Raw genomic sequence first — 22,871 nt, forward strand, 5'->3', positions numbered from 1 at the left:
TGCCCTCTTGAATAGATAAATACTGTTATCATGGGAGTGGCTCCTGATGGATGGATGACATTTGGCCCAATTTCCTGTCTCTCATTTGCTTCCACCTTCTGCCCTTCCATCCTGGGACAGCCCTTTGCCAGATACTGCATGAAGTTCTTGCACTTTCCAGCCCCTAAAACTGTGAAGCTCTGAGCAAAATAAACTTTGCTTCTTTTTTTTTTTTTTTAAGACAGAGTCTCACTGTCACCCAGGCTGGAGCGCAACGGCGTGATCTTGGCTCACTGCAACCTCTGCCTCCCAGGTTCAAGTGATTCTCCTGCTTCAGCCTCCTGAGTAGCTGGGATTACAGGCACCCACCACCACGCCCAGCTAATTTTTGTATTTTTAGTAGAGACGGGCTTTCACCAGGTTGGCCAGGCTGGTCTTGAACTCCTGACCTCAGGTGATCCACCTGCCTCGGCCTCCCAAAGTGCTGGGATTAAAGACATGAGCCACCACACCCGGCCGAGTCTCACTCTTTTTACCCAGGCTGGAGTGCAGTGGAGAAATCTCAGCTCACTGCAACCTCCGTCTCCCGGGTTCAAGCGATTCTCCTGCCTCAGCCTCCCGAGTAGCTGGGATTACAGGCACAAACTACCACGCCCAGCTAATTTTTGTATTTTTAGTAGAGACGGGGTTTTACCATGTTGGCCAGGCTGGTCTCGAACTCCTGATCTCAAGTGATTCACCAGCCTTGGGCTCCCAAAGTGCTGGGATTACAGGTGTAGCCACCACACCTGGCCTCTTTCTTTCTTTTTTGAGACAGGGTCTCCCTCTCTTGCCCAGGCTGGAATGCAGTGGTGTGCCCACAGCTTACTGTGGCCTCAACCTCCTGGGCTCAAACAGTCTTCCCATGTCAGCCTCCCAAGAAGCTGGGACTACAGATGTGTGCAACCACACCCAACTATTTTTTTGGTAGACACGGGGTCTCACTTTGTTGCCCAGGCTCCCTTTTTTATTTTAATTTTTTTTTAATTTTATTATTATTATTTTGAGATGGAGTTTCACTCTTGTTGCCCAGGCTAGAGTACAATGGCGCAATCTCCACTCACTGCAGCATACACCTCCCGGGTTCAAGCAATTCCCCTGCCTCAGCCGCCTGAGTAGCTGGGATTACAGGCACGTGCCACCACGCCTGGCTAATTTTTTGGGTTTTTAGTAGAGACAAGGTTTCACCCTGTTGGCCAGGCTGGTCTTGAACTCCTGACCTCAGGTGATCCATCCGCCTCAGCCTCCCAAAGTGCTGGGATTACAGGCATGAGCCACCACGCCCGGCCAATTTTTATTTTTTTGAGACAAGGTCTCTGTTGCCCAGGCTGGCGTGCAGTGTCCCAATCTTGGCTCACTGCAGCCTCCACCTCCCTGGTTCAAGAGATTCTCCTTTGTCAGCCTCTGGAGCAGCTGGGATTACAGGCGCCCACCACCATGCCTGGCTAATTTTTATATTTTTAGTAGACACAAGGGTTTCACCATATTGGCCAGGTTGGTCTCAAACTCCTGACCTCAAGCAATAACGTCCGCCTCAGCCTCACAAAGTGCTGTGATTATAGGCATGAGCCATCACACCCAGCCCTGTCATTTTTAAAAGATCATTTTAAATGCACTGTGCTAATTTTACTGCTGATGGGCAAGAGTGGAATCAAGAAAACTAGTTAGGAGGCTACTGCTGTAATTGAAGGGAGAGATGACAGTGTGCAGTCTGGAATAGGGTGATTTGGGGATATGCTTTGATGAGCAAAGGTAGAGTTGTCAGTATTTGCTGCTGAATTGGTTGAAAGGTGAGAGAGACTGGAGTCAAGGACTACTCCAGGGTTTTTAAAACCAGTATTGGGAAAAATGGAGTTGTCATACAGTAAAGTAGAGAAGACTGGGGGAGGAGCCGGTAGGAGGACTGGAAATGTGGAATTGGGGTTTAGACACATTAAGTTCATTGCATCAGGTGGACGTGTTGTATTGAGTAGGCAGTTGGAGATACAGACCTGGAGTCTGTGGGAGACAGTGGGGTTTCTTTGGTGGGGGGGTCATCGGCATCTAAGTGCTATTCGAAGTCATGGGACTGCAGAAGATTATATTAACAATGTGAATATTCACAAGCTTGAAAAAATGAATGTACGGAAGAGAGGGGGTTACACTTTACGTCTTATTATCCCACCCCCAGGGGTGACCTTGTGAGCCACACCACACAGGTACACACATGCACGCATATGTACACACACTGTCACAGAGGGGCAAAGGGGGTTGGCGAGAGCAGGACTGAGAGCAGATCCCAGGCCTCAGAAACCCATGCCACCTGGGCCCCCTCCCTGTGGCCTTCCTGGATGCTGTAGGGATAGCAGATCTGTCTGGGTCAGCAGGGCAAGGCGACTGGCAGGAGGGGGTGGCTGGGAGGCCTCTTCCTCCAAGAGCAGGGGCAGCACATCATCCAACAGGCAGAGAAGACCCTCATCCAAGGTAGGGGCAGGTCAGGGTGGAGTGCCTGCCTCCTTCCCCCAGTGCCCCACACAAAGCTCCAAGAGCTCCAGCAGGCTCCTGTCTGTTTCCACTTCCCAGGCTTTCTGTGGTCATGTCCCTGCCCACTCCAAAGGGCCATCCCCCTCAGCCTTGCCTCCCTCTCAGACCCAGCTGAATCCCTGCCTCGGTACCGCCCCCTCCTGGGGCACTCCTGCCCCCTTCCTCTGCTGCATCCTTACCTAGCCTCTTATCTGTTCACACCTCCCCTGCACCAGACCTCCACAGAAGTTCAGACAGTGGCTCTACAACCGTACTGGCCCCTATCAATGACTCCTGCCCCCCTGGGACCCTCCACTGGGCTCAGGAAAGATGGGCCATTGTAGCAAAGTAGCCAGTCCTGTAGCCCCAGCTGAACCTCCTGGTGAGGCAGCTTCCCAGATGGTGGGGATCGCTCAGTCTTCTGGGGCAGAACAGGGTGAGTGGGGCTGTCTCCCTTTGATTCACTTAGCCCTCTTTCTTCTTTACACATTTGCAAAATGTGACAGTAGTCATATTACTATTCGTTCTAATAACAGTCCTTGCTGGCTATTAAACCTCTATACTAGCACTTTCAGGCATTATCTCCACCATTACTAAAACCGATTAGATAGGTATTATTATACCCATTTTACAGATAAGAAAGACTCAGAGGGCCGGGCGTGGTGGCTCATGCCTGTATGCCCAGCACTCTGAAAGGCCGAGGCGGGCGGATCACCTAAGGTCGAGAGTTTGAGACCAGCCTGACCAACATGGAGAAACCCCGTCTCTACTGAACATACAAAATTAGCCGGTATCCCAGCTACTTGGGAGGCTGAGGCAGGAGAATCACTTGAATCTGGGAAGCGGAGATTGTGGTGAGCCGAGATTGCCCCATTGCACTCCAGCCTAGGCAACAAGAGCGAAACTATGTCTCAGAAAAAAAAAAAAAAGAAAGAAAGAAAGAAAGAAAAGAAAGACTGAGAGAAAGCAAGGAACTTGCCTGAGGTCTCATGGCTAATGGGGTCCAAGTCACAACCTGACTCTACCCCAAGCCAATTCCCACCTAACTCCTCCTGCAGATGCCCCTTGGATATCCAGAGACTGTGTCTGGCCTTTAATATGGACTTGAGGTGTGATCCTGGGCTAGCTTCTTTCTGGACCTTGGTTTCTGAGTTTTTCGGTTGGTTGGTTCATTTGATTAATTGACAGGGTCTCACTCTGTCACCCAGGCTGGAGTGCAGTGGCCCCATCATGCTCACTGCACCCTCCAACTCCTGGGCTCAAGGAATGGTGCCACTGTGCTGATTTTTAAATTTTCTTTATTTTTGTAGAGATGGGGGTCTCACTGTGTTGCTCTGGCTGGTCTCCAACTCCGGGGCTTGAGCGATCCTCCTGCCTCCGCCTCCCAAAGCGCTGGCATTACAGGCGACAGCCATCGCGCCTAGCTGCGCTGGTAAAACTGGCTAACGCGATCTATCTTAATTAGCCACCCACAGCTGCTACCGCCGCCCCATCCCCAGGGACCACACAGACCCAGGGGACAAAGAAGGGCGCGGGAGACAGCAGCTGAGGAAGCCTTTACTGCGGGGCGGCCGGAGGATCGCCGAGCTCAGGGTCCCCCACCGCACTGGGCCCGGCCTCGTCCCCTGCCCCAGGCCCGGCCCCGCCCCCAGCCTCGGCCCCAGCCTCGGCCTTTGCCGGAACGTCGCCGAACACTTCCCGGTGCATGGCGGTGACGTAGTTGGAGCCGCTGGGGTCGTCCAGGCGCATCCGCAGCAGGGGCAGGAAGCGCTCGGTGGTGAAGTAGCGCAGGGTCGGCTTCGGGGCGCGCAAAGCGGTGAGGAAGACCTGCGGCGGCGGGAGGAGAGCTGTGGCCACCGCTGCGCGCCGGAGGACGCACCGCCCCCACTCCTGGAGTCCAGCCCGGCGCTCACCTCCGCCACCTCCTCAGGGTTCTGCGCCGCCTCGCGAAAGACTTGCTTGCTGTGGGCGAGGTATTGGTAGAAGCGGTGGAAGGTGTGGATGTCCGTGCGGTCCAGCACCTCCTCTGGGCTGCCCAACACCTTCTCCATGAAGGCGGTGTGCACTGGGCCGCACTCGATCAGGCTCAAGCTGCTGGCCGGAGAGCAACGAGTGGGAGGGGGCGGACGCGAGCCAGGCCCCAGTCCCAGCCCCAACCCCAGTCCCAGCCCCAACCACGTCCCGGCCCCCGACCGCGAGCAGCACCGCTGCGCTGGGAAGTGAGGCGGAAAGGGCGCTGGGGATAACCAGAACATTTGAAACGCGGGTTCCTGCCGGAGCAGCCCTCCCAAATCCATCTGAGGCTACAAGGGAGCCCTGGTGTCAGGATTCGAATCTGGCGGGGTCCCTGGCCGCTGTGTGACCTTGGGCCAGTCATCTAACCTCTCTGGGCTGGAGCTTCCCCATAACAATACCAACACTTCAGCAGCCAGGTCAGCAGGTGGCACAATGCGTGCCATGCGCCCAGCCCAAGTGCCTGGCACACAGCTAATGTGAGCCGGGCAGAGAGGGCCAGGGAGATCGCCCCAGAGCGGCTCCCGCAGGACAGGGTGCTCGGCGTCTCTAGGTCAGAGTTAAGAGGGTTCGGGGAACGGGGGTGTTGACTCACTGGACCCCGAAGGGCAGCAGCAGAACCGCCAGACTCTCGCATAAGCCTTCGAGCGCGAACTTGCTGGCGCAATAAACGTCATTGAAAGGCAGCCCTTAGGTGGGGAGACGAGGTTCCTGAGGCGCAGCGGCCAGGGGGTCATCCCCGGGCAGACGGTGCCCCTCCAAGCTGACGGCACCCTCCCGCCCCCCCCTCCCCCCCCCCCCCCCCCCCGCCCCGCGGAACCTGCCTTCGAGGCTCAGCTCCGCACACAAAGAATCTGGAGCTGCGGAGGCCACTCCCTACCACTCACCCATCAATCCTCCCACGCTCCCGGTCACCAACACGCGTCCCGAACCGCGCCTCTTCATGTCTGGCAGGAAGGCCTGCAGCATCCGCACAGTCCCTACTACATTCACGTCCAGCACAGAGGCCACGGCGTCCTCCCCCAGCGCCTCCAGCGGCCCCAGCAGGCCCAGGCCTGCGTTACACACTGCGGGGACAGAGGCCCGACCAGCCCGCCTCAGCATCACCCTCAGCACGGCCTGTCCCCTCGTGCTCCCTGGGCCTGGGGACATGTTGGTGTCAACGCAGGGCGGAGAAGGCTCCTAGGAGCCCATATGCTTCCAGGAGGCTCACCCAGCACGTCCACGCGGCCCTCAGTCACGCGTTCCCGGGCAGCGGCCACGGATTTTGAGTCCCTTACGTCCAGCTGCAACGTCTCCAGGGATCCCGGAGGGCATGCCAGGGCCCGGGCCGCCTCCCACAGCCGGCCCTGTGTTTTCAGGTCCCTCAACGTGGCATACACTGGAGGTTTTGGGAGAGGAGGAAGATCTGACTTCCCTTCTGGCCTCCAAGGGCTCCTCCCTTCTCTCCCTCCCTGTCCCTGCCTATCTATACCTTTGAAGCTCTGGGATGGATCTGAAGCCAGACGTACGGCCAAGTGCAGGCCGATGCCCGAGGAACAGCCGGTGATGAGCACCACGGTGCGGGCCATGGTGAGACTGTGGGGAGAGGCTGGGGCTCTGGGCTGGATATCACCTGCTTCGCCCCGCCCCGCCTGCAGGCCCCCACCCCTTGTTGTGTCTCCCACGCAATCTCAAGGATAAGCCTTCCTGCGGGTCCCTGGCCCGCTCTCCCCACCCTGTTCTGAGCCAAAACAGACATGAGCCCACTGCTTGGAACAACAAACTGTCCTGGTTGCTGGTCAGAGGGAGGGGAGGCTTTACAAGCAGGTGTGGGTTCCCACGTGGGCACAGAGTGGCCCCCTGGGCAGATTCCCCTGGGTATGCCTCTGTGCCACAGGAGCGATTATAGTGACCGCAGTTTGCTGCAGAGGCTGTGAAAGTAAAGGCGTTGGGAGGTGGGAGATGATTGTATATGTGTCGGTTTCATCCAGGGTTCCTAGCTCATAACTCACATGACCATGGTTACAGTCTTTCGTTGTCATGTTGGGGCGCCTCAGGCCTCAAAAAACAGCCTTTCCTCTCTCTGACCTTCTCCTGTCCTTTTTTCAGCTGCCCAAGGCAGGACTCTAATCTGATTGTGGGTTGTAGGATCCTCATTCCAGAGTGGGTCCTTGCCCCATACCCTGGAGAAAGGAATGCTGCACAAAGGCCCAAAGAATCTGGACTGGCCTTGCTGGGCTCAGATCAGACCCTTTTTGCCCAATCACATTATCACAGTTGTCCATGCTTCAGTCATGGACAGCCAATGGAGTTCTCCGTAAAAGGCCCAAAGGGCACGGTTCGGGAGCTTCTGAGAGCTGAACGTGTGGAGGCTGACAGAATGTGCCCAGAGGGTGACGTAACCCCAACTCTATGGAGATAGAAGCTCCTGCTCTGGACCCTTCCAGACCGCCCTGTCTGTATCTCTTCATATGGCTGTTAATTTCTATCCTTTAAAATATCCTTTGAGGCTGGGCACGGTGGCTCATGCCTGTAATCCCAGCACTTTGGGAGGCCCAGGAAAGGGGATTGTTGGAGCCCAGGAGTTCAAGACCAGGCCAGGTAACAGAGTGAGACCAGGTCTCTGCAAAAAATATTAAAAAGCTTCCCAAGTAGCCGGGACTACAGGTGTGTGCCATCACTGCCACCATACCCAGCTAATGTTTTGACTTTTTTGTAGAGACGGGGTCTCACTTTGTTTCCCAGGCTTTTTTTATTTTTGAGACAAAGTATTGCTTAGGTTGGAGTGCAGTGTCCTGATCTTGGCTCACTGCATCCTGCATCTTCCTGGTTCAGGCAATTCTCCTGCATCAGCCTCCCGAGTAGCTGGGATTACAGGCGCCCGCCACCACACCTAGCTAATTTTTAGTATTTTTAGTAGAGACAGAGTTTCACCATGTTGGCCAGGCTGGTCTCAAACCCCTGATGTCAAGCGATCTGCCCACCTCGGCCTCCCAAAGTGCTCGGATTATAAAAAAGTGCCACCCCACCTGGCCCTGTCATTTTTAGAAGATTATTTTATTTTATTTTGAGACAGAGTTTCGTGCTTGTTGCCCAGGCTGGAGTGCTGTGGCACGATTCTGGCTCACTGCAACCTCCACCTCCCGGGTTCAAGCAGTTCTCCTGTCTCAGCCTCCCAAGTAGTTGGGATTACAGACACGTCCCACCACATCCGGCTAATTTTTGTATTTTTAGTAGAGATGGGGTTTCTCCCTGTTGGTGAGGATGGTCTTGAACTTCCAACCTAAGGTGATCAGCCAGCCTCCACCTCCTAAAGTGCTGGTATTACAGGCGTGAGCCACTGTGCCCATCCTAAAAGATCATTTTAACTGCTCTGGGGTAATTTCACTGCTGATGGGCAAGAGTGGAATCAAGAAAACTAGTTAGGAGGCTACTGCTGTAATTGAAGGGAGAGATGACAGTGTGCAGTCTGGAATAGGGTGATTTGGGGATATGCTTTGATGAGCAAAGGTAGAGCTGTCAGTATTTGCTGCTGAATTGGTTGAAAGGTGAGAGAGACTGGAGTCAAGGACTACTCCAGGGTTTTTAAAACCAGTATTGGGAAAAATGGAGTTGTCATACAGTAAAGTAGAGAAGACTGGGGGAGGAGCCGGTAGGAGGACTGGAAATGTGGAACTGGGGTTTAGACACATTAAGTTCATTGCATCAGGTGGACGTGTTGTATTGAGTAGGCAGTTGGAGATACAGACCTGGAGTCTGTGGGAGACAGTGGGGTTTCTTTGGTGGGGGGGTCATCGGCATCTAAGTGCTATTCGAAGTCATGGGACTGCAGAAGATTATATTAACAATGTGAATATTCACAAGCTTGAAAACATGAATGTACGGAAGAGAGGGGGTTACACTTTACGTCTTATTATCCCACCCCCAGGGGTGACCTTGTGAGCCACACCACACAGGTACACACATGCACGCATATGTACACACACTGTCACAGAGGGGCAAAGGGGGTTGGCGAGAGCAGGACTGAGAGCAGATCCCAGGCCTCAGAAACCCATGCCACCTGGGCCCCCTCCCTGTGGCCTTCCTGGATGCTGTAGGGATAGCAGATCTGTCTGGGTCAGCAGGGCAAGGGGACTGGCAGGAGGGGGTGGCTGGGAGGCCTCTTCCTCCAAGAGCAGGGGCAGCACATCATCCAACAGGCAGAGAAGACCCTCATCCAAGGTAGGGGCAGGTCAGGGTGGAGTGCCTGCCTCCTTCCCCCAGTGCCCCACACAAAGCTCCAAGAGCTCCAGCAGGCTCCTGTCTGTTTCCACTTCCCAGGCTTTCTGTGGTCATGTCCCTGCCCACTCCAAAGGGCCATCCCCCTCAGCCTTGCCTCCCTCTCAGACCCAGCTGAATCCCTGCCTCGGTACCGCCCCCTCCTGGGGCACTCCTGCCCCCTTCCTCTGCTGCATCCTTACCTAGCCTCTTATCTGTTCACACCTCCCCTGCACCAGACCTCCACAGAAGTTCAGACAGTGGCTCTACAACCGTACTGGCCCCTATCAATGACTCCTGCCCCCCTGGGACCCTCCACTGGGCTCAGGAAAGATGGGCCATTGTAGCAAAGTAGCCAGTCCTGTAGCCCCAGCTGGACCTCCTGGTGAGGCAGCTTCCCAGATGGTGGGGATCGCTCAGTCTTCTGGGGCAGAACAGGGTGAGTGGGGCTGTCTCCCTTTGATTCACTTAGCCCTCTTTCTTCTTTACACATTTGCAAAATGTGACAGTAGTCATATTACTATTCGTTCTAATAACAGTCCTTGCTGGCTATTAAACCTCTGTACTAGCACTTTCAGGCATTATCTCCACCATTACTAAAACCGATTAGATAGGTATTATTATACCCATTTTACAGATAAGAAAGACTCAGAGGGCCGGATGGGGTGGGTCATGCCTGTAATCCCACCACTCTGAGAGGCCAGGGCGGGCGGATCACCTGAGGTTGGGAGTCCAAGACCAGTCTGACCAAGATGGAGAAACCTCGTCTCTACTAAAAATACAAAATTAGCTGGGCGTGGTGGCACATGCCTGCAATCCTAGCTGCACTTGAACCCGGGAGACAGAGGTTGTGGTGAACCGAGACCGCGCTATTGCACTCCAGGCTGGGCAACAAGAGCGAAACTCTGTCTCAAAAGAAAAGAAAAACAAAAAAGAAAAGAAAAGGGAAAGGAAAGGAAAGCACTCAGAGAAAGCAAGGAACTTGCCTGAGGTCTCATGGCTAATGGAGTGCAGGTCACAACCTGACTCTACCCCAACCCAAGTCCCACCTAACTCCTCATGCAGATGCCCCTTGGGTATCCAGTGACTGTGTCTGGGCTTTACTGTGGACTTGAGGCATGATCCTGGGCTGGCTTCTTTCTGGACCTTGGTTTCTGAGTTGTTGGGTTGGTTGATTGATTTGATTAATTAATTGACAGTGTCTCACTCTATCGCCCAAGCTGGAGAGCAGTAGCTCGATCATGCCCACTGCAGCCTCCACCTCCTGAGCTCAAGGAATGGTGCCACTGTGCTAATTTTTTTATTTTAGAGATGGGGTGTCTCACTATGTTGCTCAGGCTGGTCTGGAACTCCTGGCCTGGAGCGATCCTCCTGCCTCGGCCTTCCAAAGCTCTGGGATTATAGGCGACAGCCATCGCGCCTAGCCGCGCAGATATAACGGGCTAACGTGATCTGTCTTAATTAGCCATCCACAGCCGCCACTGCCGTCCCATCCCCAGGGACCGCACAGGCCCAGGAGACAAAGGAGGGCGCGTGAGACAGTGGCCGACGGAGCCTTTCTTGCGGGGCGGCCAGAGGATCGCTGAGCTCAGGGTCTCCCATCCCACCGGCCCCGCCCCCGGCCTCGGCCCCAGCACCGGCCCCAGCCTCGGCCTCTGCGGGATCGTCGGCGAACACGTCCCGGTGCATGGCGGCGGCGTAGTCGAAGCCAAAGGGGTCGTCCAGGCGCATCAGCAGCTGGTGCAGGAAGCGCCTGGTTGTGAAGTAGCGCAGGGTCGGCTTCGGGGCGCGCATAGCGGTGAGGAAGACCTGCGGCGGCGGGAGGAGAGCTCTGGCCCCGGCTGCGCGCAGGAGGACGCACCGCCCCCGCTCCCGGAGTCCCGCCCCCCGCTCACCTTCACCACCTCCTCAGGGTGCCGCGCCTCCTTGCGGTAGATCTCCTTGCTGTGGTGGAGGTATTGGTGCAAGAGGCGGAAGGTCCGGGTGTTCGTGCGGTCCATCACCTGGTCGGGACCGCCCAACACCTTCTGCATGAAGGCGGTGTCCACACGGCCGCACTCGATCAGGCTCACGCTGCTGGCCCGAGAGCCGCAAGTGGGCACGGACGGAGGCGACCCAGGCGCCAAGTCCCATCCCCTGCCCCAGCACCGGCCCCGACCCCGGCCCTGGCCACGACCCGGAACAGCACCGCTGCGTCCCGAAGGTGGAAAGAGCGCTGGGGATAACCAGAACATTTGAATAGCGGGTTATTGCTCGACAGCCCTCCCAAACCCATCTGAGGCTGCCAGGAAGCCCTGGTGTCAGAATTCGAACCTGGCGGGGTCCCCGGCCGCTGCGTGACCTTGGGGCAGTCACCTAACCTCTCTTGGCTGGAGCTTCCCCATAACAATACCAACACTTCAGCAGCCAGGTCAGCAAGTGGCACAATGCGTGCCAATGCTCCAGCCTAAGTGCCTGGCACACAGCAAATGTAAGCCGGGCAGAGACCAGAGCGGCTTCCGCAGGACAGGGTGCTCGGGGTCTCTAGGTCAGAGTTAAGAGGGTTGAGGAGACGGGGGTGTTGACTCACTGGACCCCAAAGGGCAGCAGCAGAACCGCCAGACTCTCGCATAAGCCTTCGAGCGCGAACTTGCTGGTGCAATAAACGTCATTGAAAGGCAGCCCTTGGGTGGCAAGACGAGGTTCCTGAGGCGCAGCGGCCAGGGGGTCATCCCCCGGCAGGCAGTGCCCCTCCAAGCTGACGGCACCCCACCCCCTAAGGAGCCTGCCTTCAAGGCTCAGCTCTGCACACAAAGAATCTGGAGCTCCGGGGCCCAGTCCCTGCCACTCACCCATCAATCCTCCCATGCTCCCAGTCACCAACACGCGTCCCGAACCCGGCCGCTTCATGTCTGGCAGGAAGTCCTGCAGCACCGGCACAGTACCTACTACATTCACATCCAGTACAGAGGCCACGGCGTCCTCCCCCAGCGGCCCCAGCAGGCCCAGGCCTGTGTTACACACTGCGGGGACAGAGGCCCAACCAGCCCACCTCAGCATCACCCTCAGCACGGCCTGTCCCCTCATGCTCCAGGGGCCTGGGGACATGCTGGTTTCAACACAGGGCGGAGGAGGCTCCTAGGAGCCCGTATGTTTCCAGGAGGCTCACCCAGCACGTCCACACGGCCCTCGGTCACGCGTTCCCAGGCAGCGGCCAGGGAGCTTGAGTTCCTTACATCCAGCTGTAACCTCTCCAGGGATCCCTGAGGGCGTGCCAGGGCCCGGGCCGCCTCCCACAGCCGGCCCTGTGTTTTCAGGTCCCTCAACGTGGCATACACTGGAGGTTTTGGGAGAGGAGGAAGATCTGACTTCTCTTCTGGCCTCCAAGGGCTTTTCCCTTCTCTCCCTCCCTGTCCCTACCTATCTATACCTTTGAAGCTCTGGGATGGGTCCGAAGCCAGATGTACGGCCAAGTGCAGGCCAATACCTGAGGAACAGCCGGTGATGAGCACCATGGTGCAGGCCATGGTGAGACTGTGGGGAGAGGCTGGGGCTCTGGGCTGGATATCACCTGCTTCGCCCCGCCCCGCCTGCGGGCCCCCACCCCTTGTTGTGTCTCCCACGCAATCTCAAGGATAAGCCCTCCTGTGGGTCCCTGGCCCGCTCTCCCCACCCTGTTCTGAGCCAAAACAGACATGAGCCCACTGCTTGGAACAACAAACTGTCCTCGTTTCTGGTCAGAGGGAGGGGAGGCTTTACAAGCATGTGTGGGTTCCCACGTGGGCACAGAGTGGCCCCCTGGGCAGATTCCCCTGGGTATGCCTCTGTGCCACAGGAGCGATTATAGTGACCGCAGTTTGCTGCAGAGGCTGTGAAAGTAAAGGCGTTGGGAGGTGGGAGATGATTGTATATGTGTCGGTTTCATCCAGGGTTCCTAGCTCATAACTCACATGACCATGGTTACAGTCTTTCGTTGTCATGTTGGGGCGCCTCAGGCCTCAAAAAACAACCTTTCCTCTCTCTGACCTTCTCCTGTCCTTTTTTCAGCTGCCCAAGGCAGGACTCTAATCTGATTGTGGGTTGTAGGATCCTCATTCCAGAGTGGGTCCTTGCCCCATACCCTGGAGAAAGGAATGCTGCACAAAGGCCCAAAGAATCTGGACTGGCCTTGCTGGGCTCAGATCAGACCCTTTTTGCCCAATCACATTATCACAGTTGTCCATGCTTCAGTCATGGACAGCCAGTGGAGTTCTCCGTAAAAGGCCCAAAGGACAGGGTTCGGGAAGCTTCTGAGAGCTGAACGTGTGGAGGCTGACAGAAAGTGAAGAACTCATCCATGTGCCTGGAGGGTGATGTAACCCCAACTCTATGGAGATAGAAGCTCCTGCTCTGGGCCCTTCCAGACTGCCCCGTCTATATCTCTTCATATGGCTGTTAATTTCTATCCTTTAAAATATCCTTTGAGGTTGGGCACGGTGGCTCATGCCTGTAATCCCAGCACTTTGGGAGGCCAAGGCAAGGGGATTGCTGGAGCTCAGGAGTTCAAGACCAGCCAGGGCAACAGAATGAGACCCCGTCTTTGCAAAAACTACAAAAAAATTAGCTGGGTGTGGTGGTGTATGTTTAGAGTCCCAGCCACTGGCGGGGTGGGGCACTGAGGCGTGGGGTTTGGGGGGATGGAGGCTGTAGTGAGCCGAGATCATGCCACTGCACTCCAGCCTGGGTGATGGAGCCAGACGCTGCCACTGCAGTCATTCTGGATGACAGAGTGAGACCCTGTCTCAAAAAGAAAGAAAAAAATTTTTTTCCTCTGTAATAAAGCAATAAACATAATAAGGGTTTCCCTGTGTTTCGTGGGTCGCTGTAGCAAATGAGTTGACTCCAAAGAGGGGAAGGGGGTCATGGGAACTCCAACTTGAAGCCAGTTAGTCAGAAGTTCCAGGGATCAGGACTTGTAACCGTTGGGAAGGAGGGGGTGGTCTCATGGGTCTGCACCCTAACCCTGTGGGATCTGATGCTGTCTCTGGTTGATTACATTGGAACTGAATTGGAGGACACCCAGCTGATGTCTGCTGCTTGGTGTGTGTGGGGAAAATCCTCCAAATATTTGGTCACAGAAGTCTTCTGTGTTGGTGACTCTTGCTGTGGCATGCCAGCAAAGGACAAACACGGTTTGGAAAGAGGTTTTCCTGCAACAGAAGGGCATTCTCCATTCAAAGGTCAGGGTAATGTTAGTATTAAAAAGAGAGATGTGGCCGGGCACAGTGGCTCACTCCTGTAATCCCAGCACTTTGGAAGGCCGAGGCAGGTGGATCACTTGAGTTCAGGAGTTAAAGACCAGCCTGGCCAACATGGTGAAACCTCATCTCTATGAAAAATAGAAAAATTAGCCGGGCGTGATGGCACAGGCCTGTAGTCCTAACTCCCTGGTAGACTGAGGCAGGAGAATTGCTTGAACCCGGGAGGCGGAGGTTGCAGTAAACCAATATGGTGCCACTAAACTCCAACCTGGGCGACAGAGCAAGACTCCATCTTGGAAAAAAAAAAATTAGCCTGGCGTGGTGGTGCATGCCTATAGTCCCAGCTACCCGGGAGGCTGAGGCACAAGAATTGCTTGAACCCAGGAGGCGGAGGTTGCAGTGAGCCGAGACTGTGCCATTGTACTCAAGCCTGGGCAACAGACCAAGGCTCCGTCACAAACAAACAAACAAACAAAAACAGGGACGTGAGGCAAGGGATGGGAGAACAGGTCCCACCCCAGGGCCATGCTATAGCCCTGAGTCCTCCCAAGCGTGGCAGCAGTGACCTTCTCATTCTGACAGACCCAGGGGACTCATCAGTTTAAGTGGAAAGAAAACAGTACTTTAATCCCACACTTTGGGTGGTGGTGGAGGGCAGGTCATTTCCCTCCAATCCCCCCAGGTCAGACCCCACCAGCAGGCCGTGGGGCCTCCTCCCAGGCCTGGGTTATCCTGTGATGTCTGTCCAGCTCTGGGCCCTGGAATCTGCCCTGGAATTAGCGGAAGACAAGGCCCAGTGGTGGCGAATCTATCACCAAGAGCCGGCCACCCAGCGGGGGTAATATTTGAGGAAGATCTTCTTGGCCAGGTCCACAGTGTCTCCTTGCGGCTGGCTGGGGTACCTCTGCTTGCTGAGAACGAAGGCCTGCTCCAGTTGGAAGACATTTTTGTCAAACTGGTGCTGTTGGAAAGGGATGCCCTGGGCCACACTGTCAGCCAGCGCCTCCAGGAAGAGCCGCCAGCGAGGGGTGTAGTAGTTGGCCACCAACCCCGCCAGCTGCTTGTTGGCATAGTCCAGGATGTTGCCTTCTGGCCCCCACAAGGTCAGCTGGTAGCGGCTGTTCTGCTCGTAGAAATCGGCCTCGGCCTCACTGACTGCCGCTGCTCGGGCCTGCTCTAGCCAGCTGCCCAGCAAGAAGCGGCTGTCACTAGCCAGCACCTCGTCCAGTGCCGGCAGCAGCTCATAGGCCAGGACGCCTCCAGCCCTCAACAGGGAGGCCAGCTCCTTGCTCAGGTAGGCGCTTCTTGCCTCCTCATAGTACAAGCTGACCAGCTCCTGCACCGCCTGCCGAGTGAGGTCCAGCAGGTCGTAGCGGAAGGCGGGGCTGGTGGCCAGGGAGGGAGCAGATGTGAGCAGCAGCCGCCAGGCCTCAAACACATCGGATCGGTTGTACCAGATGCTGGTATTCATCTGTAGGGACGGCCGCCTGACCAGCGGGCTACGATTGTGGCCCCTGCAGGCCTCCCCGGAGCAGTTGTACACACTCCGGAGCAGTAGCCTCCACGCTGCCCCTGCGTCCGGGTGGGAGACCCCATACCGCCGGGCAGCAAAGCTGGTCACCCAGGCTGCCAAATCTGGCACTGGGTCCTTTCGCCAGCCCAGCTCAGCCATGAGGGAATAGACCACTTCATTCTGGCTGATGCCCTCGGGGGCCATGCCCGTGCCTACCATGGTGGAGTTGGGGAAGAGGCGGGCAGCTTCTGGGCCTCCGTTCACAGCCTCTAGGGCTCCAAAAAGACCATGGTTTCCCCCAAAGTTGTGCAGCATGCACCAGATGAAGGGCTGGCCCTGGAAGGAGGCGGTGCGGGTATACACAGGCTGGCTCTCAGCAAACAGGTCCAGAACCAGGAGGCGGCCACGGGGCACAGCCCCCAGCACAGCCTCGATCTGGGCGGGCCCCCAGAACTGCGGCTGGTGCTGGAAGAGCCAGCCTTGGAGCAGCCACACAGCCTCAGTATCCACTGTGGACAGGAGGTGGGGGGAACAGAGAAGAGGAGTGATGAGACAGAGGGCCCAGGGAATGTTCACCCCACATGACTGTCTATCCCAGGTCATGGCTTCCCATGACCCCCACCAGCGGGACGCTCTGTGGCACATACGCGTCCCCCTGAAAACTCCAGGACAGGGTTCAGCAGCTTGGGTGAACATGAGAGTTACCCAGAGGGCTCCTTAAAACATGGAGGTTTCTGAATGGGCGTGGTGGCCCACACCTATAATCCCAGTACTCTGAGGGGCTGAAGCAGGTGGATCACTTGAGCCCAGGAGTTCCAGACCAGCCTGGCCAATGTGGGGAAACCCTGTCTATACTAAAAATACGAAAATTAGCCTAGCGTAATGGCAGGTGCCTGTAATCCCGGCTACTCGGGAGGCAGAGGCACAAGAATCACTTGAACCCATGAGGCAGAAGTTGCAGTGAGCTGAGATTGTGCCACTGCACTCCAGTCTGGGCGACAGAGTAAGATTCTATCTCAAAAACAAAATCAAGGCCAGTCGCAGTGGATCACGCCTGTAATACCAGTACTTTGGGAGGCTGAAGTGGGCAGTTCACCTGAGGTCAGGAGTTTGAGACCAGTCTGGCCACCATGGTGAAACCCTGTTTCTACTAAAAATACAAAAATTGGCCAGGCAAGGTGGCTCACACCTGTAATCCCAGCACTTTGGGAGGCTGAAGTGGGCGAATAATTTGAGGTCAGGAGTTTGAAACCAGCTTGACCTACATAGCGAAACCTCGTCTCTACTAAAAATACAAAAATTAGCCGAGTATGGTGGGGGGGCGCCTGTAATCCCAGCTACTCAGGAGGCTGAGGCAGAACTGCTTGAACTCAGGAAGCAGAGGTTGCAGTGAACTGAGATCGCGCCACTGCACTCCAGCCTGGGCGACAGAGTGAGACTCTATCTCAAAACAAACAAAAATTGCTGGGCGTGGTGGCGGGTGCCTATAGTCCCAGCTACTCGGGAGGCTGAGGCAGGAGAATCGCTTGAACCTAGGAGACGAAGGTTGCAGTGAGATGAGATTGTGCCACTGTGCTCCAGCCTCAGCAACAGAGTGAAATCTGTCTCAAAAAAAAAAAAATGTAGCTTCTGCTTCAGGTCTTGGGTAGGGCCTGAGAATTTGCCATCTCACAGCTTGGGCTGCTGCTGCTGCTGCTGCTGGTTTTGGGTCACACTTGGAGCAGTACTGCTCAAGAAAGGCTGAGCTGATCTGTTCCCTTCCTGGCCAACACAGACGCCTCTCCACTAAGTCATTCCTGACTTGGGCGCCCTCCCTTCCACTCCTCCTTTAAGTGGCAGGAAGGAGCCCTGGCTTCACAGTTTTGTAGCAGGATGCGCACTTAGTGCCTTTAGGCACATCCACTCACCTCCTGCCTGCAGTGCCTACTTCAGCAACCACGCAGAGATGAAACAAAATCCTTGTTCATAGCTAGCTCTTAGTGGCCTTTGCTCTGGGCCAGGCGTTATTCTACCTATGAGGTAGTCCCAGTTTACAGGAAAAGCAAATGAGACACTGGGAAGGAGGTCATGAGTCATAAGTCACACGGCCAGGAAATAGGAGCACGAGGTGTGACCCAGGTTGTCGGCTTCCAGAGCTCACCTCTCAACCACAGTGGGATTCACTGAGACAACGCATGTGTACAAGTGCTTGGTAAACTATAAAGTACTGAGTGTTATGGCGAGGCATTATTCCAGTCCCTCTGCCTACCCCTACTGACATCTGCTACTCCCTTCTTTTTGAGGGTCTGGGGGGCTCTCCCACCCCACCCAGGCACTGTACCTGCAGTCATGGCCTCATAGACGGCAGTGGTGGCTGCGGCAAGGTAGGAGGGCTCTGAGGAAGGTGGCTGCATCTCATTGAAAGTGTCGGCCCCATAGATGTGGTCTGTGCCAAACTCTTTGATCAGCTCTCGCAGGAAGAGGCTCCCGATGATGGGGAATATGGGGTCTTCCGGAGCCAGAAGGAAGGAGCAGGAGTAGGAACAGTTAAAGTGGCCCCAACTGCCCATCTTCGTGACATTGACCTGAGGGAACACCCTAGTGGGGAGCAAAAGCTCAGACATTTCATGGAAGCCGCCACAGTGTTCACCATAGTGTTCACCAGCCTTGCCAACTTCTCTACAGCTCCTGGTTTCTCTTGCCTCTATGGCTTTGTACAGGCTATGCTCTCTGCCTACAGTCCTTTCTTCTCCTTCCCTGGCCACCTTCTCTGAAAAACTTTCACTATCTCTCCCCTTCCTGTGGCCTGAAACAAGCAACGCTCCTTTTTCTTTCTTTTTCTTTTTTGAGGCAGAGTCTCACTCTGTCCCCCAGGCTGGAGTGCAGTGGCGCATTCTCAGCTCACTGCAAGCTCCACCTCCCGGGTTCATGCCATTCTTCTGCCTCAGCCTCCCTAGTAGCTGGGACTACAGGTGCCCGCCACCACACCCGGCTAATTTTTTGTATTTTTAGTAGAGACTGAGTTTCACTGTGTTAGCCAGGATGGTCTTGATCTGCTGACCTTGTGATCCGCCCGTCTCGGCCTCCCAAAGTGCTGGGATTACAGGTGTGGGCCACCGCACCCAGCCTTTTTTTTTTTTTTTTTAATTATACTTTCAGTTCAGTTCTGTGCAGAACATGCAGGTTTGTTGCATAGGTATACATGTGCCATGGTGGTTTGCTGCACCCATCAACCCGTCATCTAGGTTTTCAGCCCCGCATGCATTAAGTATTTGTCCCAGTGCTACTCCTCCCCTTGATCCCCACACCGCGAAAGGCCCTGGTGTGTGATGTTCCCCTTCCTGTGTCCATGTTGTTCTCATTGTTCAACTCCCACTATGAGTGAGAACATGAGGTGTTTAATTTTCTTTCCTTTTTTTTTTTTTTTTTTTTTTGAGACGGAGTCTCACTCTGTCACCCAGGCTGGAGTGAAGAGGTGTGATCTCGGCTCACTGCAGTCTCTGGCCCCTGGCTTCAAGAGATTCTCCTGCCTCAGCCTACCGAGTAGCTGGGATTACAGGAGCCCGCCACCACGCCTGGCTAATTTTTGTACTTTTAGTAGACATGGGGTTTTGCCATGTTGGCCAGGCTGGTCTTTAACTCCTGATAGCAGGTGATCCATACGCCTCAGCCTCCCAAAACGCTAGGATTACAAGCATTAGCCAAGCGTCCGTCCAAGCAACACTCATTTTTCAAGGCTGGGCTCTGCCCTGAGCCCTTCCTGCCCCTCTCTCCCGGCAGAGGAGAGCAGAACCCACATGTATTCCTGTCCTTGTCCCCGCATTGTATCCTTCAGCCAACATATCTCCCCTATCAGGGGTAAGCCCTTGGGCACCTTTCTTGCCGCCTCCCAGGACCCAGCACAGCCAGTTCTGGCAGCCTCAGACAGCTGGACCAAGTTTATTGAATGAATGAGTGAGTTTCCTGCCACCTGGTGATGGGGGCAAAGAGGCGGGCAGGGAGGCCACTGGCATGCATTAAGTCCTACGAGAGTATGGGAGCCAGACACTAGCAGGTGCAAAGGAGGTCATGGGGGGCACTAGCAAGGCTTCCTGGAGGAGGGGAGGTCTCAGGTGGAACTTGAAGACTTTTCCCAACCACATGTGAGAGGATGGCTGGGAAGCACAGAGGAACAGGAGGGACAAGGGACACTGGAGCACCCCTGCTGCCACTCCTAAGGGCTGCTATTTGCTAGCACTCTGTGCAAAGTCACAGATAGATCGAGAGATAATTACAAACCCTACAGCAAAGTGGGTAGAGATCCCATTTTACAAGTAAGGAAACTGAGGCACAGAGCAGTCATGTCATCTGCCCGAAGTCACACAGCTAATTAGTAGCAGAGTCAGAAATCAAACCCAGGCCTACGTCCAGAGCTTGTTTGTTTGTTTGAGACAGAGTTTCGCTCTTGTCGCCCAGGCTGGAATGCAATGGCATGATCTCGACTCACTGCAACGTCTGCCTCCCAGGTTTAAGCAATTCTCCTGTCTCAGCCTCCTAAGTAGATGGGATTACAGGCGCGTGCCACCATGCCCAGCTAATTTTTATATTTTTAGTAGAGACAGGGTTTCACCATGTTGGCCAGGCTGGTCTCGAACTCCTGACCTCAGGTGATCCGCCCAACTCAGCCTCCCAAAGTGCTGGGATTACAGGTGTGAGCCACTGCACCCGGCCCAGAGCTTAAGTTTTTAAGTCATGTTCTAGAAGGAAATAAAATTCCCTCTCTGAGCTAAGTGGAGGGGGTGAGCGGAACCTCACCTGGTGACAGCCTCGGGAACATGCCCCGCGAATGCAGGCAGCACTGGGGTCATGCCGAAGGAGCGCATCTGGTCTAGGACCCGGTGCTGGAGGAACAGAAGGAAGGGTGGTGAGCATGGCCACTGCTGTCCTATGAGAAGGCCCTCATCTCCCAGGATACACGGAGCCCCCCGCCTCAGTTAAGAGCCCTGGGGCCGGCCTAATACCACCCTTCCTAGGCCCATGACCATCTATCACCGATTCTGCCCCTTCCCTTTTCCATCCTTTTACCTGCAGGTAAAGCTGCTTGATGTGCCAGGAGGGGGGCAGGGGGCCATCCCAGGTGTGCAGGTTGCCCATTCGCCCCCAGGCCAGGAAGGCAGGACCAGTAAAGAACTCATTGATCTCTGCCTGGGTCAGGCCCAAGTCCAGGTACACCTGAGGAAGAAGGGCGCACACATAGAAATATATTCATCTTCATTCATTCATTCATTCATTCATTCAACAACCATTCACTCATTGCTTCTTTGTGCTGGGCACTAGGGCTACTGAGACAAAATCCGAACCCTGCCATCAAGGAGCCCACAGCCCAGAGGAAAGAGACCTGTGAATAGGTGAGTTCACTGTGTCGCCTTTGTCGCATGGGTGAGGAGATGGGGCACAAAGGGGCTTTCCCTCAAGAGGAAGGCCTTAGAAGGCTTCATGGAGCAAGAGTGCCAGATGGAAGGGCAGGGCAGCTGTGTGAAGAGCTTAAGCAGCACCTGGAGCAGCCGGAGCAGCCGTTGCAGCACAGAAGCTTCCAGGGAGGCAGATCTAGAGCTGCCCATGAGTTGGATCCAAGTGACCAGGTGATTGGCTGCATAGGGGAGATGGGGGAAGGAGCCCCACTCCTCAAACTGGAAGCCTCAGTTTTTTTTTTTTTTTTTTTTAGACAGAGTCTCGCTCTGTTGCCCAGGTTGCTAATTCTTTGTATTTTAGTAGAGACGGGGTTTCACAATGTTGGCCAGGATGGTCTCGATCTCCTGAACTCCTGATCCGCCCGCCTAGGCCTCCCAAAGTGCTGGGATTACAGGCGTGAGCCACCGCGCCCGGCCGGAAGCCTCAGTTTTTAGGAGGCCCAAGCCATTGTGCACACTGAAAGCACTTCTGGAGAGAGACACTGCGCCCATGCTGGGGGGTGGGTGAAAACACCTAGGGTGGCTCCCGCCATAGAGGAGGGTGGGGAGGGGACAGTGGGCACGCACCCGCTGCCAGATGGCCTCCTGGCCGCTCCAGGCCAGTGCCAGGTTGATGCCATTCAGCGCCATCCAGTCTATCTCTCGCTCCCAGCGGGCCCAGTCCCACCACACGAAGGAGTAGCTTTGCGTGCACACATTCTGGTAATAGCGGTACCTGCGGGCAGTGTCATGAGCAGGGGCGCATCCCACCCTGGAGGGTCCACGGCCCTGGAACAAATCCCCCATCCCCCACCTAGAGGAGAGGGGAGGGGCTCCAAACTCGGCCCTTCTGCTGCACACTGGGACCCACCCCAGGTGGAGCTGAGACCAGGTACCCGGGCTGGGCTTCTGAGGCACTCGTCCCCTGCACTCTCCCAGGGCCCTCTAGCCTGGCGGGTATTTGGGTGGCATATTCCACTTTCATGCCATAATGCCAGAGCCCCTCCTCTGCACGGTGTTTTCCTGGAACGGGGAATCCCTGCCCCCACAGTCTAACAGATGGGCAGGGGAGGACAGCTGTGTGAACACATCACTCCATAGTGTGGCAGGCGCTGGAACACAGGCCTCTGGGGTGAGGGATGGAGGCGTCCTTCCTCAGTCCGCAGGTTCAAAGAGAAGGTGGGGGAGGAAGGCAAGAAAATTCACTCATCACCAATTGTGCACCACAAATTCTATGCCCATCATCGTGCAAATCCTCACAATAACACTGCACGGTAGGCGTCTTCTTTCCGTTTTTCAGGTGGGCCAGCCGAGGCTCTGAAAGGCAGAGTGGCTGGCTCAAGGCCACACAGCTGCTGGAGGCGGCGCAGCTGGGCCTTCCAGCCAGCGCTCCCCGCTCAGCCTCCCGATTTGGGTGGCAGCGGCTCCGGGAGGGGGTAAGCGCCTCGGGCGGACGCGGGGAAGCTTCGGGGCGGTACCTGTTGGGCGTGGCCTCGGTCAGCTCCCCCGGCACGGCGGGCAGTGGCCGCGGCAGGCGCAGCTGAGAGCCGGACCAGGCCACGTGGCAGCCACAGAAGTCGCGCAGGTAGCGGTGCAGCCCCGCGGCGGCCGCCACGCCCGTGGAGCCGCGCACCCGCACGCGCGCCGCGCCGCCGCCGCCCAGGCTGTAGGTGTCCAAGCCTGGCTTGGCAGCCAGAGCGCGCTCCACCGACACGGAGAAGTCGGCCGCGGGGCCTGGCCCCAGCAGCCGGGCCACGAGCGCCCGCACGGCCGCCGCCTCCAGGGCCTCGTCGCCTGCCGCGCCCCCGGCCCCGGCCAGGAGAAGGACCCCCACCGCCGCGGCCACCGCCACCGCCTCCATAGTCTCAGTCCTGCGGGTCCCGCGACGGCCAGGGGGGTGGGGCGGCCCGCGTCCAATCAGCTGCCGGCCTCCGGCCACGTGGACCCGAAGGCCAAGCC

At 56.1% G+C, this 22,871-nt stretch overlaps 4 protein-coding genes across 4 annotated transcripts; all 4 read right to left on the reverse strand.

Annotated features, from left to right (window-relative positions):
- Positions 1-3,285: 3,285 nt before the first annotated feature.
- LOC101139911 (estradiol 17-beta-dehydrogenase 1) lies at positions 3,286-6,122 on the reverse strand. Its single transcript, XM_031010817.3, has 5 exons — positions 5,747-6,122; positions 5,421-5,600; positions 5,129-5,222; positions 4,434-4,611; positions 3,286-4,347 (listed from the first exon to the last, which is right to left on the reverse strand). The coding sequence occupies exons 1-5, from the start codon at positions 6,102-6,104 to the stop codon at positions 4,078-4,080; spliced, it is 1,080 nt and encodes a 359-aa protein (XP_030866677.1). The 5' UTR covers positions 6,105-6,122; the 3' UTR covers positions 3,286-4,077.
- Positions 6,123-10,233: 4,111 nt separating this feature from the next.
- On the reverse strand, positions 10,234-11,006 carry LOC115934588 (17-beta-hydroxysteroid dehydrogenase type 1-like). Its single transcript, XM_031010921.2, has 2 exons — positions 10,668-11,006; positions 10,234-10,581 (listed from the first exon to the last, which is right to left on the reverse strand). The coding sequence occupies exons 1-2, from the start codon at positions 11,004-11,006 to the stop codon at positions 10,234-10,236; spliced, it is 687 nt and encodes a 228-aa protein (XP_030866781.1).
- On the reverse strand, positions 10,488-14,531 carry LOC115934574 (estradiol 17-beta-dehydrogenase 1-like). Its single transcript, XM_055388090.2, has one exon. The coding sequence runs from the start codon at positions 11,857-11,859 to the stop codon at positions 11,338-11,340; it is 522 nt and encodes a 173-aa protein (XP_055244065.1). The 5' UTR covers positions 11,860-14,531; the 3' UTR covers positions 10,488-11,337.
- Positions 14,532-14,591: 60 nt separating this feature from the next.
- NAGLU (N-acetyl-alpha-glucosaminidase) lies at positions 14,592-22,818 on the reverse strand. Its single transcript, XM_004041610.4, has 6 exons — positions 22,391-22,818; positions 21,501-21,648; positions 20,548-20,694; positions 20,278-20,363; positions 17,825-18,081; positions 14,592-16,013 (listed from the first exon to the last, which is right to left on the reverse strand). Exons 1-6 carry the CDS (start codon positions 22,771-22,773, stop codon positions 14,803-14,805), a joined length of 2,232 nt encoding a protein of 743 aa, XP_004041658.2. The 5' UTR covers positions 22,774-22,818; the 3' UTR covers positions 14,592-14,802.
- Between the last annotated feature and the right edge of the window lie 53 nt (positions 22,819-22,871).

This window comes from Gorilla gorilla, chromosome 4, assembly GCF_029281585.2.
Source record: "Gorilla gorilla gorilla isolate KB3781 chromosome 4, NHGRI_mGorGor1-v2.1_pri, whole genome shotgun sequence".
NCBI classification, from domain to species: Eukaryota; Metazoa; Chordata; class Mammalia; order Primates; family Hominidae; genus Gorilla; species Gorilla gorilla.